The sequence below is a fragment of the Trichechus manatus genome, unplaced genomic scaffold (assembly GCF_000243295.1).
Source record: "Trichechus manatus latirostris isolate Lorelei unplaced genomic scaffold, TriManLat1.0 scaffold00089, whole genome shotgun sequence".
NCBI lineage: Eukaryota > Metazoa > Chordata > Mammalia > Sirenia > Trichechidae > Trichechus > Trichechus manatus.
In genome coordinates, this window is record NW_004444025.1 from 9,800,300 (window position 1) to 9,818,581 (window position 18,282).

At 39.5% G+C, this 18,282-nt stretch overlaps 2 protein-coding genes across 2 annotated transcripts in view; one reads left to right on the forward strand and one right to left on the reverse strand.

Moving 5' to 3' along the window:
- The window catches only part of TMA16 (translation machinery associated 16 homolog), a 36,184-nt gene extending 27,689 nt beyond the window's left edge, over window positions 1-8,495 (forward strand). The window contains exons 6-7 of the mRNA XM_023736620.1: window positions 2,131-2,173; window positions 3,705-8,495. Of these exons, the coding sequence (XP_023592388.1) occupies window positions 2,131-2,173; window positions 3,705-3,885 (224 nt within the window). The 3' untranslated portion in view covers window positions 3,886-8,495. The remainder of the gene's footprint in view (window positions 1-2,130; window positions 2,174-3,704) is intronic.
- Window positions 8,496-9,350: 855 nt separating this feature from the next.
- The window catches only part of MARCHF1 (membrane associated ring-CH-type finger 1), a 116,898-nt gene continuing 107,966 nt past the window's right edge, over window positions 9,351-18,282 (reverse strand). Inside the window, exon 4 of the mRNA XM_023736623.1 lies at window positions 9,351-14,190. Within this exon, the coding sequence (XP_023592391.1) occupies window positions 13,892-14,190 (299 nt within the window). The 3' untranslated portion in view covers window positions 9,351-13,891. The remainder of the gene's footprint in view (window positions 14,191-18,282) is intronic.

Consider the following 18,282-nt stretch of genomic DNA (forward strand, 5'->3'; position numbering starts at 1 on the left):
CACCATGGAAATGGGAGAGGCACCACTCACTATTAGCCCTCGTGACCCACTCACAGAATGTTTGCTTCCTGTTCCTGCAACCCTGTTCTCTGTGGGTCTAGAGGTCTTAGTTCCAGTGGGAGGGGTGCTCCTACCTGGAGACAATGATTCCATTAAACCTGAAGTTAAGAATGCCACCTGGCCATTTTGGGCTCCTCATGCGTCTGGATCAACAGGCAAAGAAGGGAGTTAGTGTATTTGCTGGTGTTTTTGATCCTGATTATCAAGGGGAAATCATACTGACATTACATAATGGAGGTACAGAAGAGTATGTCTGGAATGCAGGAGATCCCTTAGGGCGTCTCTTAGACTATCATGTCCTGTGATTAAAGTCAATGGAAAACTACAGCAACCCAATTCCAACATGACTGCTAATGACCCAGACCCTTCAGGAATGAAAATTTGGGTCACCCCACCAGGCAAAGAAGCACAACCATCTGAGGTGCTTGCTGAGGGCAAAGGGAATATGGAATAGATGCTGGAAGAAGGTCGTTCTAAATACCAGTTACGGCCACGTGACCAGTTGCGGAAACAGAGACTGTAATTGTTATGAGTATTTCTCCTTTGTATGTGTGCATCTAATATTTTTGTTTCCTTATAAAGGGGGCTAGTGCATTTTCAGTTGTACGCGTGTTAGTTGTATCATGTTAGGCGCCAGTATGACTTTGTATTTAGAGATTATATTTGGTTTAAGGAAGTGTGTACAGGTTCCAGGTTGACAGGGGGTGGAGTCTGATGGTTAAAGTCGTGTGTCACCTTGGCTGGGCCATGATTCTCTGTGGTTTGGCAGGTTTGGAATGATGTGATTTTTCAGATATTTGACTGATTGCTCTTCCATAATGCAGTCACCTCCAAGATGAGATCTGATAGAATGTAACACTTTGATGATCAGATCTGTTGTGAGTAGCCAGTCAGTTGTAAGGGGAATTTCTTTGGGAGTGTGGCCTACATCCAGTATATATGAATGTTCTGGCAAAGCTCGCTGGTTTTGCTCATTCTGTTTCCTGCATCCGGCTTGTCATCATTTGACTCGTGGTTCTTCGGACTTGAGCCAGCAGCCTGCTGTCTTACCTGCCGATCATGGATTCACCAGCTTCTGCAGCTACAGAAGTCAGGAGAATCCTCCATCCTGACACCTGAGTGTGTCTTGGGACTTGCTAGCTTCTACAACTGTGTGAGCCATTTCCTTGAGATAAATCTCTTTGACTCTCACTGTCCCTCCCTCTCTCTCTATATATATAGTCTTCACTGAATTTGCGTCTCTACAGAACTCAGCCTAAAACAGCCCCTCATATTCTTATTTTCTGAAACTTGTAAAAGTCAGTTTAAAGTCGTATTAATCATTTTTGTTTTATTGTTTCCATTTATTGATACTAGGATTTATTTTGTATTTTATTGTATTGGCAAGAATTTTTACATTGTTTCCTGTGTTTATTATAAATACCTCTTGTATTTTACCAAGAAGTATGACCATATATATTGGTGTATACAGTTTCTAACCATGGTAAGGAACTCTCATACACCTAGTTTTTATTAGGAATGGTTTTAAATTTTATTGAACTTTTTTGGGCATCTATTGATAATTGTGTTTGTTTTGAATTTTTTTCGCCTTTTAAATGATGTGATTTTCTGATATTTAATCATCCTGCATTTCTTAGATAAACTCTTCCTTGCCATGGTGAGGTATATGCTTAAAAATTTTATGCTTTTCAATTAAGTAAAGAAAAAAAAAAATTACAACAGCCTGTAGTGTTGTTTTAGGGGTTTGATGGTTGGAATTTGCCAGGTACTTTTTCATGGTTTGAAAGGTCAGGGTTTCTTTTGTTAATAGGTTTGTTTTATTTTATAGACTCTATACTAGAATTTATTATTTTACAGCATTCTTCTTAAATCTTCTTACACTGAGCCTTTTATACTTGCAAAACTTAATTTTCATATTAATTATAGCAATACTTTGAAACTTTGTTTTGCTTTCAGTGTTCTTACTATTTGTCAATTATTTGTTTTATCAGAGATAATCAGTGAGGACATTATGCAATGCTATAATTTAGAAAGCCTTGCATAATGGATATAAATGATTTTCTTCCCCAGAGATTCCTGACATCGTAGATGCTGGTAATCTGAAAACCTTTAGGTGAGTCTGTCTCTTTTATTATTTCTTTGAAGGACATGTAAACTACATGAGGCATAAACTTCTCTTTTCAGTCTGGATTTTAGAGCTAAAAGAAAAACATGGGTTTCTTTTAACGTTTTCTCTTTTGTCAGAAAAAGTAAGAATTTTCCAGTGTTGTTTTTTATTTGAAACATCTGGTTGACATTGAAATGATAGTGACTCAGTAAGCCTTTTGCTTTTCAAACTATTTTAAAATACTTTAATATAGTACTCCAAAGAGCTTGGTGTTACTATTCCTCCCTAATTCTCATTTTTTAATAAGCTAATAGTAAACAATAAACAGTAAAATAACAGACTTGATAACTCGAATCACAGCCCAGAACTGTTCCGTAGCACCCTGTTTGGCTAAGAAGATGGTCAGTGGGAAGTGATACCCGGGAAGGGTTAAGGCAACAGGAAGTGGTTGGTACACTGGTCTTTCTGATAACTCTCTTCCATGATCAGGGAGACCACTGAGTAGGATGTCAGTGTTTGCATTCTTAAAACATAGGTTCTCTGTCTTTAAAAAATTATTTTTATTAATATGAATAATTGGTCTTAACTAGACCATGTTCATGGGTCTGAAATTTTATCTTAATTTAATTTAGATAAATTTAAATCCAGAGTTGTATTCTTTGAAACCCTTAAGCTTATTTTATAATATTTTATACTTCTGAACTCTTAGACATTAGTTCTAATAGAATTTATCATATTTCAAAAGCATATTTAAAAGTTTACTTTTTAGCTCACGTATAACATGTCTTTATAATTTGAATACATGGAGCTTAAGATTCTTTTTAAGACCTTATGCTTTTTGCCTGTAATATGATTCAATCAAATGTATAAATGTACCCTTATTTATGAAACAATGTGAGTTCTTCCCCCACCCCCCGCCAGAAAGCCAGAGAGAAGAGATTAGCCTCGTCTTTGTTAGTGTTGTCGGTTCAGTTCTTGAAACAGTCTTCACATTGCTCCTAAAGTAATTGGAACAGAAGGATTGTCACAAAAGTGCTGCTGTTCAAAAACTGAAAGTTTTTTATTATAAGAATAAAATTATTTGATTGCCAAAACTTAACTGTGATGTGCCACTATCAATAAAAAGAAAAACAAATGTCACACGTTCTGGAGATTGGCGGGTGTGACGTGGGTCCTACTTTGGACATTGTTGATACTGTGTAGCATGGCAGGGGGAGACACTCGGGTGAGGCAGAGCAGAAGAGAGTGGAGCAGGGCCTCTTTCTACCGTCTGTCTAATACTGTCCTGAATTGCTCTTGAAGTTCTGAACATGCAGGACTCTGTGCAGTTACTTCTCGTGTAAATTAAGGAGAAAATAAATATAATAAAAGCAAGCCTCAGTTCTGAGGACATTATATTTTCTGTGCACCGGTATTTTTCTCTCTAATGCATTTCAGTCTGCTGTAAATTTATAAACTTCCATCTTCTACTTTAAGAGTTTTTAATACTGACTGTTGACTTCCCACCTTTCCCTCTGCCAACTTTTCTTTTTTCTAGGGAATGGGATTTTGATCTGAAGAAATTACCAAATATTAAAATGAGAAAAATTTGTGCTAAAGATGCAATTCCCAAGAAATGCAAGAGGAAAAATGTCACAGCTGTAGACAAAGTCTTAGAGGAATTGGAACTAAAAGATGAATCCAGTGACTCAGATGAGGAAATGACTCCAGTAACCTAATTGTCTTTTCTTGAGTTGAGAATAAAGAATCTGAGAGCTTCAGGTTACACTCACTGATTGCAGTGAATAATTGTCCAGATAAAGGAATTTGCTGCCTAGCTCATTCCCTTCCATGAAGAGAGTCCCATTCGCAGTTTTAAAAACGATGTTTAGGATTTTTATTTAAAGCAACGTTATAATGAAAAATGAAAGTGGCTTTATTGTTTATATTGTTAAAGCGGATAGAAGTGATTTGTAAAACCTGTTCAACCTGAGTTTCTGGGGGTGGGAGTTGATGGGAATGAGGACAGAAGATGTTTGATTTTTTTCCTCACATTTGTTTAGGGTGCTTAACGCCACAGCAGTGGGTTTTGGGCTCCCGTGTTGAGCTGTGGACAGCAGCTTGTTTTCTGAGAGGCACCTGTTGGTATCTTTTGAACTATTCGTGAGAGGAGAGTGTCTCTCGGATAGTGTCACACTGACTCTCCCCCGAGACATCCCCGCGTTTTTCATCACAAAATAGGGGAAAATGGGATAATGGAATTCATATAGGCTGATGGATTGTTCATTATTCTTGTCTTCTGAGCCTGAGTTAAATGGTAAAAAATAAACAGTCTCTTATAGTGAATGTATTTTATCTCTTTACAAATGCCGTCAGGTGAGCTCGTTTCGATTGTGTATTATTTTCTGCTTTCTCATTCTGAAAAGTGATGGTTGGTTTGTAGAGACGTAACTGAAGACCCGATCAGTTTACTGATGCGTTTTCTTTTCCCTTCAAGAGACAGGTTAAATTGACACAGAAATGACTTACTGTTTCACGGATCGGGAAGAACATAGCTGTGGTAGAATGTTCTTCTTCACAGACCTTGTTATATGCAGCATATCCTTTAGTCTGTTTTATAAAGGTTACTATCCAACTGCATTTGAATGTTTTCAAGAAAATAAAAAATGCTGTATGTTAACTCCATACCAACTAAGTTGTTAACAGGTGATTTAAAATGTTACAACCTTTTTACTTAGGAAAATTAAAAATATTTTATTTCTGCAAATTCAGTTCTTTATGTTCTGATTAACTTTCAGTGGTATACCTGATGCTGATTTGCATTAGTAATCTGTGTACAAGCCTGGTTTTATGATTGCATAAGAAGCTCAGTGGTCGTTAGTTGTAGGAAAAGTTCTTCTCCCTCTTTTATTTTGGATTCATATTTGCTTCATATTTAGTCTCATGATGGCTGTTTTAAACTGAGTCATAAATTATGCTAAAGAGAACAAGAACCTTTATTTTAATCTGGTCTGATGCTTTAAAAGCCAGCCTGTTAGATGAGTAACTTGTGGAAGTGCTCCCCCTTCGACGTTGTTCCTAGTTTTCCCTGTGCTGCCCAAGGCAAGAACACAGCTAACAGGCTGCACTGCTGGGACCTGGTCCAGCTGTGTGTGTGCCGATGAAGCGTCAGTGTCATGCTGCTCCCGGCTGGGCCAGGGCGCCTGCCCGAGAGAGAGATGAGCGGCATTTAGAGTGCTGTTCGTAGATGAGATCCTGATCACTGACTGCAGAGAACGTGTGCTCCTTTAGATCCCTGTGTAGATCAGTAGCTTGTCTTTGTGACGTAGCTTGTGAGGTCCTTGGCCACAGAGCAGAGAAAAGGGAACTCGCCTGGCTGGCATTTCCTGCTGGCCGAACCAGGGGCTGGCAGACTGTTGTCTTGTAAGGGGCCAGACAGTAAATATTTCAGGCTTTGCAGGCCGTGCAGTTTTCCGTTGCATATTCTCTGTGTGTGTTTGTGTTGCCGCCCTTTAAAAATGTAACATTCATTCTTAGATCATGGGCCATACACAAGCGGCGTTTGGCCCACTTGCCATAGTTTGCTGGTCCCTGGTCCAAGCCAACGAGCTGAATGTCTGTTGTCGTAAGTTAATGAGACATTTCTAAACTCGAATCAGCTAACTCCAACATCTCAGGTCTCTTTTCCTAATGCCCCACTCACTTCTTTGCCTTACCGACGCAGCTGTGCCGTTAGGACTCTGTTCACCTCAAACAGAAGCTTTTTCTACTCTTTATGCGTTCTGGGTGCCTCAGGCGGTTAGGTAGGTGTCCTGCTTGCTCTGCTGCCACTTCCGAATAATTGCTTCCTTCATTCTTCGAAGCTCTATCTCTGTCCCCCTCCTTTTTATAATCTGCTTACCAATAAAACCAGTTGCCATTGAGTCAGCTCTGACTCATGGTGACCGCATGTGTGTCAGAGAAGAACTGTGCTTCACAGGGTTTTCAGCGACTGATTTTTCTACCTTAGATTGCCAGGCCTTCCTTCCGGGGCACCTCCGGGTGGACTTGGTTAGCAGTGTTGACTGTTTGCATCACCCAGGGACTCCATTCTCTGCTCCCCTTGCTGTAAAACCTGCCCACTCACTGGACGATTTCAGCTCTTAGCTCAGCTTTCCCCTTCTCCCTTAGTCCAGTCCCGTTAGTGATTTCAGTAGCCTTGTGGATAACAAGTCTAACACTGTGGGCTTTAAGTTCTCCATTCTTTTCTCCATCCCATCGCAGGCACACCGATGTCACACCCGGATCCGTATCAGCACCTGGACCTCTCTCTGTAAACTTGATTTTGCGCGTTCCGCTCTTGGTTCGTTGTCGTCTGTCCTCGGCTGTTTGCTGAGGCCCCGCACTTCTCCGACCTCCCTCCATCACGATGTGTCACCTGTTTCCTGCTGGCAGGTTGTTTCTTCTTCAGCGTCGACTGACGTTGATAGTTGCGTCCTTGCACGTGCCTTCAGGTCCTTTGCCCCTGACTGCGAGTGTTCGTGTTTCAGAGCCCAGGCCAGTAAGACGTCGTTCTCTGGCTCTTCGGTGCCGGTGCCCAGGCAGCTGAACGTTGTGAGAAAAACCAGACCGACGGTTTCCACTTCCGTGTTTGCAGCTCTCGAGTGGGTTCTTAACACTGCTGAGCAGTCTCACTGTGTTTCCCTACTGAGTTCATGTTCCAACTTGGAGGTAACTGTTTTGCAGGAAAAAGTAGTAAGATAAATTAATGCAATTAATCGATTCTAATACCGCTTAAATACTAGCCTGTGAATGCCCACCTTTCAATGTTGGCCGTTTATACATCCTTGAGAAAGTAGAGGCTATCATATTCTTCTCCTTCGGTGTAAAGTGTAGAGTAGCTTTTCTGCTTTCAAAGGTGAGTGCTTCTGTTTGACTTCTGGATCTCACTCCCTGTTGTCTTTTCAGGAACCTTGATCCTCCCAAAGTTTTCCATTCAGTTTCTTAAGCCAGAATCTCCTTACAAATTGTCCTTGATTCTTCTCTTTCTCTCTTCCATGCCCTCCCCCCAATGTAATTAGTATTTCCGGTTCCATTTCCCAAATTATTAGTAGCTTCCTAACTGGCATTCCTGCCACCTCTTTAATCCATTATCCAAGGTGTCGATCATGAATTTTTAAAAACCTGCGTTAAAAGAGGCCACCTCTTTGTTTCAATTCTTACAGTATCTTTCCATGGTGTTTGGAATGAAATTCATGTTACCTGCTCTAGCCAGAGGAGTCTGGAACCATCTGATTCCCGACTGCCTTTGCACCTCAGCTTGTGCCCACTTGCCCTTTAGTGTGCACCCTACACGCTGGCCTTCTGTCTTTCCCTCGAGTGGGTCCGGCCGTGTCGTGTCATGGAACAGCTCCGTGCGGCACACTGATGACCTCTGTGTGCACGGAGGCCGCTCAGGCAAGGCTTGGCTGTGGCTGATCTCAGCCTTGGCAGATCGCCCTGTGCCCTTCGTGGAGCACAAGGATATGGAGGCTCAGGAGGACCTGCCACAGGCCACGTCTCATTTGCCTCTGTCTTCCAGGGAGGATGCTGCGAGACAGTTTCTCAGTGATGGCCTGCTGGGTTCTGATGAGTATGAAGTTTCCACCTTGCGCCTCCAGGGGGCAGCTGCAGGTTATAAAACTGCTTAGCTGTGGGGTGGGATCAACTCCACAGCAATAGGGTGCCCTGTCACCTGTGTTACATCGTCATGCCATCTGGCACCTTTTCTTCTGGTGTCAACTTGTGGGACAAGACAGTAGGGACCTGGCACCTGTGTTCATCTTTTGCTGTCTGTGTGAGTAATGTGCTGAGCCTAACAAGGCCTCTTTTTTTACTGACTGAATCTCGTCCGCCTTGCTTGACATTTCCCCATTCCGGACCTTGGTGCTTACTGTTCTCTCTTCTCGCATCGTCATCCTGAGTGTTTGCAAGGCTGATGGTAACTGATTCTTTTCCTCATCCTTTAGATCTCGGCTGAAGTCACCTCTGTATCTAAAACATCTCAACTCCCACACACTCTCTGCCCTGGGGACTTCCTGTCACAGCACCCCGTTCAAGATTCTTAATCGAACAAGCGATGACAATGATTAGTGGTCTAGGAGTGTTCGATGTCATGTTGGGAGGTGGGGGAAGGTTACAAGAATTCAGACATCCAATCTGGGCAGAAGAATGAGCTGATACAATTAGTCTAATAGAAGGCTGTCTTGATCGTCTGGTGCTGCTATAACAGAAATACCACAAGTGGATGGCTTCAACAAACAGAAGTTTATTCTCTCACAGTCCAGTAAGCTACAAGTCCAAATTCAAGGCATCAGCTCCAGGGGAAGCTTTCTGTCTCTGTCAGCTCTGGAGGAAGGTCCTTGTCATCAGTCTTCCCTTGGTCTGGGAGCTTCTCAGCACAGGAACCTCAGGTCCAAAGGATGTGCTCTGCTCCCGGCACTGCTTTCTTGGTGGTGTGAGGTCCCCCTGTCTCTCTGCTCGCTTCTCTCTTTTATATCTCAAAAGAGATTGGCTTAAGACACTATCTAATCTTGTAGACATCATCAGTATAACTGCCACTAGTCCATCTTACTACATCATAGTGATAGGATTTACAACACATAGGGAAATGACATCAGATGATACAATGGGGGACAATCACACAATACTGAGAATCATGACCTAGTCAAGTGGACAGATATTTTGGGGGGACAGAATTCAGTCCATGACAAAGGCCTCTGGGTACCCTGGGACAGGAGTTCATTTACCCTGCATTCAGGATTAGAAGTCGGGGCTTTGGAGAGGGACATTCTCCTTACCAGCAACAAACCTCTTAGATTAGAAATAGATTTCAAAGTCTCATTATTTCCAAGTAGAGAAATGTCTTTATATTCTTAGTTCTGTAGCCAGACCTTGTCATGAGAAAGTACTTCTGGTTCCCATTGTGATTTTTTAAATTAAAAAGTTTTTTAAAACAGATTTGAAAGTCTGTATAAATTATTTCCATTGATTTCCTCTTACTAATGCACCTGTGTATTCTTTTGCAGAATAACAAGGTTTAGTCAGCATGTTTGACTTAAAATTAAGAGTATGTTCACACCCTGCTTAGGAACGCAGCCCATCAGTAAATCCTAAATCAGGTGATACATCAAGATCTCAAGCCTGTTTGTATGTTGCAAATATAAATCTGCAGAAATCTTTGTTATTTAGGCTAAAAGAGAAAGCACAACAGAAGTTTGGGTCACATGTTTAATATACAAAGTCTTTCACACACAATTACTTTCTCTTAATTTGTCTTCATACACATTATTCACAAAACATTAAATTGTTAATGCAAGAGGATCAGGTAAAATAGTGCAAATGCCCAGTCTCAAAAATTGCACACAGTCAAAATAATGTTTTCCTTGTTTGTTTTAATGTAATACTTTCAAAATGGGCTTTTTTCAGATGTGGAGGAAACACTGCAGCCCAAAAGAACAGTACTTCTTCCATCTGCGTTGGTATGTAAAATAGCACCATTGGGCTGACTTATGGAAAGGAAAAAAGGTTTTCATCTTTCTTAAAGCGTGAGCCTGCACTGTCATTATGTAACAACTACAGTAATAACAAGAACGGGTTTGAAGTGCTCTGTTCTAGTCCAGAATACTAAGTAGCCAGGTCAGGGAAGGTAAACTCTGCCAGATGTAACAATCTTCCCCACCCTGCCCTGATGACAGTTGAATGCCTGTAGGGTCACTGTGAGTCGGAATCGACTTGATGGCAAGGGGTTCGGTTTTTGGTTTGGTTTAATGATGTCATGGAGCCCTGGTAGCACAGTGGTTAAGAGCTCAGGCTGCTAACCAAAAGGTCGGCAGTTCGAATCCACCAGCTACGCATTGGAAACCCTATGGGGCAGTTCTACTCTGTCCTCCAGGGTCGCTGTGAGTTGGAATGGACTCCACAGCAATGGGTTAACGATGTCATTGATCTAATGAGTTAATTTTCCAGGCAAAGAATAGATGTTTTAGGTGTACTTAAGGACCTTTTGCAAAGCCAGATAAAGTATCACTATGAGACCATCTCTGCAGGACTGTGATCACATGGAACAGGCAGCTCAGGGTGAGTTCAGTCCTGGCCATTTAGAAAGATTCTTTCAGTATATACCTGTCCTCCTTCCGCTTCGCAGACACCGCTGTCTCCCAGGTTGGTTGGTGCCGTCCTTTTTGTTTCGGCTTTTCTTTTGTTTTTGTGCTTAAGCTTAATTGCCTTTTGGACTCTTCACTTTTTAAAAAATACTGGACTTCCATTCCTTTAGAATTTAGTCTTTGATGAACAATGTATACAATAAAAGTGACAGTTCTTTAGTTAGAAAATTAACAGTGTAAATATCTGTGGTTTGTGATATTGATAATACCACAGATTCATGATTGTAAAAAGCCTAGGTTTTTAACAGAACTGTAAGTTTATTATTCGATTCCAGTCTTTTGTTTCAATCCCATTTTATTTCTTCTATGACCAGGTAAAACAAGCTTCAAAAAACTGTCATTCCTGGGAGCAAGGTTTTTTTGTTTGTGTTTTTGAGGGTTATATTCAGCCCAGAAAAGCATTGCCACAAAGCCAGATCCTTTCATTGTTTGAAAGGTCAGGTGAACCATCACCACACAAAAAATGTAAAAATACTGTAATCAGCAGTAGGTTTTAAATGCATGTAGTTCTTTCAGATTGCTTGAACCATAAGCAGCCATCATAGGAAAAATGTTTTAGAAGGTTTAAATTCAGGAGTTCAGGGTTTAAAAAGGGTCAGAAAAATAACAGAATAAATTGCTGACTTTAACCTGTTAGGGAGCTATATTATTTTCTCATTTCAATAAAGTCAAAGCCCATAAAAGTTAATTTTGAGAATTTAGGTATAATTCTAAAATACCATTGTTTATCGTTACTATAGTAATGCTGTAGGGTCGCTATGAGTCAGAACGACTCGATGGCAACTTTTTTTTTTTTTTTTTTAACAGTAATGCTACCCTTGCATTTCTTTCTAAATACCTTTTCTTAGTGTTGAACATAGCCTTTAATAAATAGGCCTTATTTTAGCCAATTATCTCCCACTATGACATGGGCTGTGCACTTAGACGTATCTTGCTTTGATTTGTGCAGAATTAAACAGTATTTTTGGTAGTAATTCAGCTAAATAACCCTTTTTTCCTCCAGTGCAAACAAAAGAGCAATCAACATGTCTTTGTTTGCTGGTGACTAGATTTTTTTCCTCCAGGAATGTTTGTAAACAACATGTTGCCATTGCTAAATCACAGGAAAAATGAATTAGGTAAAAGTTGAAGAAAATTAACAGGAAAATCGAATCCAGGTGAATGCCTCAGGTGAGGCGCCATGGTTAAATCACCCAGTTTGTTATACACGAATATATTTACCTTAAACCTTTGAAACAGAAACTTGAAGTTAATACGAAGTATAGTTTCTCAAAAGTTTATGTATTTTTTAAAACACCATTTCCTGTGCCCTTATTTATGCAGAATTTTTGACCCAGTTTCGTTCCAGCTACTTTGTTCTGCCTATGCCTTTCTTCCACACCCCTACAAGTTTTAAGAAAGATGAGTTTTAAACCTTTTATTTCCTGATTGACTGAAAATCTTAACATTTTTCTCATGTATACATGAACACACACACCACACGCACACAAAGCTGACGTTGTTTACCTTTTTTTTTTTTTAAAAAAAATCCGTAGGAATTGGGACTATTTGAACTCATTGTCAGCACTACCAATATTAATACCATCCTTTCACTAACTAAAAGGTTGTTACTGTCCGTTCCTATGATAATCTGTGAGGAGCAAGGACACTGTTAATTACAGAGTGCGTTGGTGTGACCCCCAGATTTGTGCAGTACAGGACCCACGCTTTGGTTCTTGGCGCCGTGATGGTTGCCTTTCCATAGTAATAAATACGACAGCTAACAAAGATAAACCACCTCTCTTTTTACATAGGATATCTTTTTTGACAGGCCACTATATCTATAGTCATTAATGTAGCTCACTGCGATATCAGTCACACTTCAATTTTACATGAATATGCACAGTAATCCACTGAACTGTCAAACCAAAGCAACTCAATTTCTCACTTACAGACTCTGGTGACTATTTTTGCTTCCCAGCTGAGCAAGGGATATACTGTCAGCTTTTAATAGGGTTTAGATGCTTGGCCATAACTACTCATTTGTCAGGTTGATACCTCATATGAGTAAAAAATACCTCATAACCTTACACATTTGATTGGATGACAAAAATACTTCATTTTTGTTTTCCTATGGCGTAAGTGCTTCATAGTAATTAAAAGAAGTTAATTGCAGAACTTTTACGCAGGCAGATTGCTTTACTTACTTCTGGGGGTGATAGCTTCATCCAGTCTTGAAGCGGGATATTTAATTTGGTTAATTTAGTGCTTTGTAAATTGGTAACATTTGTGAGACTTTGAATAAAAGGATGAAGTGAGCTGCTGTTCTAAAACATTCAGCTATTAAAAGTAGAGCCTTAGTCTCTCATTTTAGGCTGTGCTGTCCAATATGGTTACTGCATTTTTACTCAGATAACTTGTGCCTCCTATGTTTGTTTGCCAACCCTGCCCTTCCCCCGTGAGGTATTTTCGTAAGCACCACTGTGCTATTTTTTTTTTTTTTAACATGTCACGGTGATAAAAATTATAGTGCACTTACGAAAATACCTTGCGGGGCAAAGAAATGTAGAAGCTAGTATTATTTGCGTAAAAATACAGTAGTTCAAATTGAGATATGCTGTGAAGATAAAATGCATATGGATTTTGACGACTTGGTTCAAAAAAAAACAAGATGTAAACTATCTCACTAATAATTTTTTATACTGATAACATGTTAAAATGATAATTTGGAAATAAAGGGTTAAAATATTATCAAAATTAATTTCACCTATTTTTTTTTCTAATATAGTTACTAGAAAATTTAAAATTGTATCTGTGGCCCACATGTGTGGCTCACATTCATTTCTACTGGACAGTGCTGTTTTAGAGGGACAAATAAAGAGATAAATTATAGGACCCCATCGTTGGTTTCAACTTCTGAGAGTGTTTTAACAGATCAGAACTAATTAAACCAAAAAATTCTCTGTAAATCTTTTGTTCATGACTTAAACATAATTCCAAGTATTAATATTTCAAATGTGTCTTGCAACTATTTTAAAAACATGCATCTGTCAAAACAATTGACTCCACTATAGCTGTAAAAATCTGTTATCTGTCAAAGTATGAATATCAAAATATGCATCCTCCAGTTTTATTTCCGGTGTGACTAGGGATGATGCAGGCAGTTTCAAGCTTTAAACCAAATATGTTATTTCCAGATGAGATAGTTATCCTACAAGGCCCTAGAGGAAACACGCATTGCAATTCAAGTCTGTGTTTTTCCACTTTTCCCTGTTGCTGTGAAGAGTATCGTGTGTCCATTAAGTCTCTTGTCATTGCCTAGAAGCCTCACCCCAATAGTGCTTAATTGTCTTAGAAATCATTCTCTGGCAAACTTTTCACATTTCCGTATCACACTTGAGGCTTTGCTTCATGAGATCCTGGACATTTGGTGTTTTTTTCTCCCTTCCTTTTTGTGCGAAGTAAGGAAAAACGAGTCAGCAGGAGACAGAGGAGGAGATGGAGAGACTAGATCAGGGTCACTTCTGTCCTTTGTAGTGGCTGAGGGCTTATTCTGCAGTGAAGAAACTCCCAACTGGCTTCGTCAAACTGGTACAACTTCAGGGGGGCCGCCCTCTGCAGGCGGCGGTGCGCTGGTACCCGTTTGTGATACAGGCACAACCACAGCATCCTTGATGTCTGTGTTTGCATTACCTGAGAAGTTCTTCTCCAGCTTTTTGGCAGTGTCTGGACAATTTTGCACAAAGATCACACGGTTGTAGGCCTTCAGCCTGCGCCACAGCTGAAGGTAGACCTTACACTGAACGTACATGAAGACGAGACCTCCTGTGAAGCCAATGGCCACCACAACCAGTTTTGTCCAAAATGGCCATTCAAGGACACCTTCAAATCAAAAAGAGAGAATGTTATCACCAAGGTATCATCAGTGGATTCAGTAATTTCTTCTTTGGCCCCACCAAAAGACCATGCGTGCCGGGTAAACTAAGTTTTTGTTAACAGCTAATAAGAATTACAAACTGAGTTGACCTAATGACATTCGGACTATAATTGTATGTGCAGACATTCTCTCACCTGTCGTTAGCATCGAGTACCTACTGCGATTATCAGACGCTACGTTAGACTTCTGACAAGTCGACGTTTAGTTCTTGTACCTAAATCTTGAAGTTTAGTCTAGAAATGCTTACCTAGAATGTTTAGACGCTACACTTTCAGAAGTGAGATCTCAACTTCAAAAGAGCACAATATTTGAAAATAACATTGTTTTTTTGAGCACTTACTATGTGCCACGTGCTTGTCTAAACTATATACATATTCAGTGAACCGTGGCTCTGGGAGGTGGAGTCTCTCAGGCCTATTTTAAAACAAGAATTGATTGAGACTGAGGTAAAGGAAATTGCCCAGTGGGAGAGCTGGGATTTATAGCAGGCACTCTGGAGCCCATAGTGTTAACTTTTAGGGTTTATAGCATCACGCACACAAACACACAGGTTATTTGCCTAATTGTAACTCAACACTTTAAATGCTATAACTCCCAAATGGATAACACTAAAAACCGTGAAGACAAAATCTTGCATTTCTAATTTTTCATGTTTTTAAATGAATGACATTGATCGGTACAATTTTTTTAAAAATGGTAAGATCTATTAAATGGCTTTAAAAGTTCATTTTAAAAAGAATGAAATTTAAATCCAAATAAGTAATTTCTAAGACAGAAGAAAATGTACAATAATCTCATCTGTGTTCCAAATTAAACTGAAACCATTTATCACACTTGAGCTGGGACATATTCAATGGAGATCTTGTAAAGTGACAAAATTTTAGAATGACACTTTGTGATAGGGCCATGAATAGGACCTAATCAGGCACAATATAATCCTCTCATCAGATGGAATTACAGTCATGATGCATTCATACTGAGTGTAGCTAAATATGTAGAATATATTTTGGAATATGTAGGAACATCTGCCCTTAGTATGTAGTCTTGGTAAGAGTAATGTGATTTTTATATGATGTTGGGTGTTTATGCAACTTGCATTAATGAAGAACTTTGAATTATAAGCACATATTCCAAATGGTTAATAAGAGCAATAATTTGCATAACAGCAAAGTACATTCACTTACATAAACTCACTTGATCCTGTGAAATATATTTTGAGTCACGTTAGGTAAAGAGAGAATAGGTTTTCAGTTAACCTGATTTTTGTATGGGTAACTAGGGTTGAGAACTGTCTAAACTAATAGATTCTAAGTGTGGTTACTCTAACCATGGTGCATTTGACAGTGTCAAGACGAGAAGTGTGAGCTGGTTTCATGTTCGATTTACTGCGAGTACAGTAAAGAGCTTATTCTCCAAACTTGTCCTATTCAATATCCTTATTGATAAAAAAAAAATAAAAGTGGGGGATTGCCAGTCAAATGTGTACAGGACCCTGAATTTGGAAGCAGAGCGAACATACTGAAAGAATCGGAACTTAAGATTCTTTAAGAAGATGAAGTAATGCAGTTCCCTTTCCCCACCCTCATCCTCTGAAAGAAAAGAGAATGGAGAGCAGCTGCCCAACTTCACCAGAGAGAGAAAAAGAATTCCTGAGCAAGAACGTGAGAAAGATTTAGGATTATAGTAATTTGTTTTATAAATCTTACGTTTTGTACAGGTGAACTATCATTTTATTAGACATCTACATTTTCTCTTCATTTCCATTACACTTAGTAGAAGCTAGCTTGCTTTTACAAGCAGGTTTTTTTTTAAAAAAAAAAAAATATTTCACAAGAGTTTCTGTAACTCCGAGTATTTAGAACAGTCGTATTTACGAACGTTAACTACATGGTAGGAACCTGTCCATGTCACCGTCAGAAGAGTGTGGGGGTGTGATAGCTGCCTTCATTACTTTGAAAGCTTGTGTCAGGGAGTAGGCTCAGTCTAATGGACCAGGAAAAGTTGGTAGAAATGGTGAGGTTTTTAAATGCTTAAACAAGAATGTATGTATTTATAAGAAATATCCTGCCTCTGTTGTATAGTAGTGACATTTGCTTTATGCTGTGGAAGCAAAAAAAGATCCTATGGCCTGTTTCCATCATGACTAAGACTTTGTACCCTAAGATTAACCAGAGAACAGGGTCACCCTGTCAATTTCTAGTCCCCAAAATAACTGAAACATCGAGCATTTCCTGTATGCCTAGACTTCCTGGCAAAGACACTTTATTCCTGACTTTTCCAATGCTGATGGTGAGAGTTACGTTAGACTTTCTTGGATGTGATAATCAGATGTTAAAATTTACATCTTCCACCAAGAACAACTAATGCAAACTTAGTGACCGTGATAAATTTGTATTTTCCTTTAAGTACTTATTATATTTTTCATTTGCTAAGTCAGTCTGAAGTCTGATCCCCTTGAACCTTCGCAAGTAAACTATTTTCCTTTTCTAACTGCTTTGGCTCTTTCCTTTTGAAATACTGGAAAAACGCTGTCTGATCTTAAAAGGAGCGTGTCACTGACCTGAAAAACCTCTCACTGTTGTTGATGTTTCATTATTTATTACTCTCTTCATCATTGACTAAAATAAATGTGGATGTTTCTTTCAGTAATAAAATCTGAAACTAAGTTTTGCAATGGATTAAATATATAAAATGGAATTTATTAGAACCTTTACTGGTGCAAACACAGATTTTTTCTTGCTCCTAATACACAAGGATTTCTTTATGATTTGATTAATTCATAGCAGCCATCATTTTAAACATATACTCACAGTGGGAATAATACCTCAAAATATCCGGGATTAATTTCCATGAATTCAATTCTGTATGTAGCTCAAATATCAAATCTTACAGTAAAAGGTGGGTTTGCCAGCATTTCCTGAACCAAAACTTAGTTTGCTAACTTGGACAGTGAAAGCAGAGGTGTAGTTGACTTTCATACTAAAAGTACCCTGAGGTACTGCAGAGTTACCTACTTCCTGAATCAACTGAGATGTAATCCTGTTTGCTGTTGCTATTTTTCAGGTATTTGAAGATTTGTAATGTATATATGGAAACTGGTGGCATAGTGGGTAAGAGCTACGGCTGCTAACCAAAAGGTCGGCAGTTTGAATCCACCAGGTGCTGCTTGGAAACCCTATGGGGCAGTTCTCCCCTATCCTGTAGGGTTGCTATGAGTCAGAATCAACTCAACGGTACAGGTTTGGTTTTGGTTTAGTGTATATATGATGCGGTTATGCAGACTGTATTTAACCAAAGCGCCCTGTTTCTTTGTAACCACGTCCAACGAGAGTGTGAGGTGCCTAAGATTTGTCACGCAGTAAATGTTCATAACACCTCTGTTTACTTGATTGTTACACTCAGCGTCTTGATTTCTTGTATCCAGTGTTTCTTAGGAAACTTTATCCAAAGTCCTGTTTATGTAGCTATTTTCCAAACATCCTATGCCCTAACATATGTTCAAGCTTTAGCATTTGCTGTGCCCTCTGCCTAGAGTGCCCGCCCTCTTTACTGGATAACAAACTCCTACTCATCCTTCAGGACCCACCTCACGGAGAGCGGGATGCCAGTCCCTGGCATGATGGGGGTAAACAGCATTCATGCCTTAATTGCTGACAACACTCCTGCTAATCCCTGTGGTGGCTTCCTAAATCCCTAACACCACAATCTAGGTCAGTTTCTGGAGTTGGTGTGTGAGATGAAATCTCTGCCATCTGGGTTTAGAGGAAGCAAATGCTTTCTCAGAATATTGCAAATTGCCTGTATAGTATTCAGGAGGAATTCTAATAATGTTCACTAATTTAACACACTATTGTTGAGGGTAAAATAGGATAACTATGAACATAATAAAATTAGAGAAGATGGCTCTCCCTGCCTAAACCACTATTCTGGAAATTAATTAGTATATTATGGAGTTAAATGCTGTATCTAAAGGAATAGAGAACAGTTGTATATAATTAATTAGTATATTATGGAGTCAAACGCTGCATCTAAAAGAA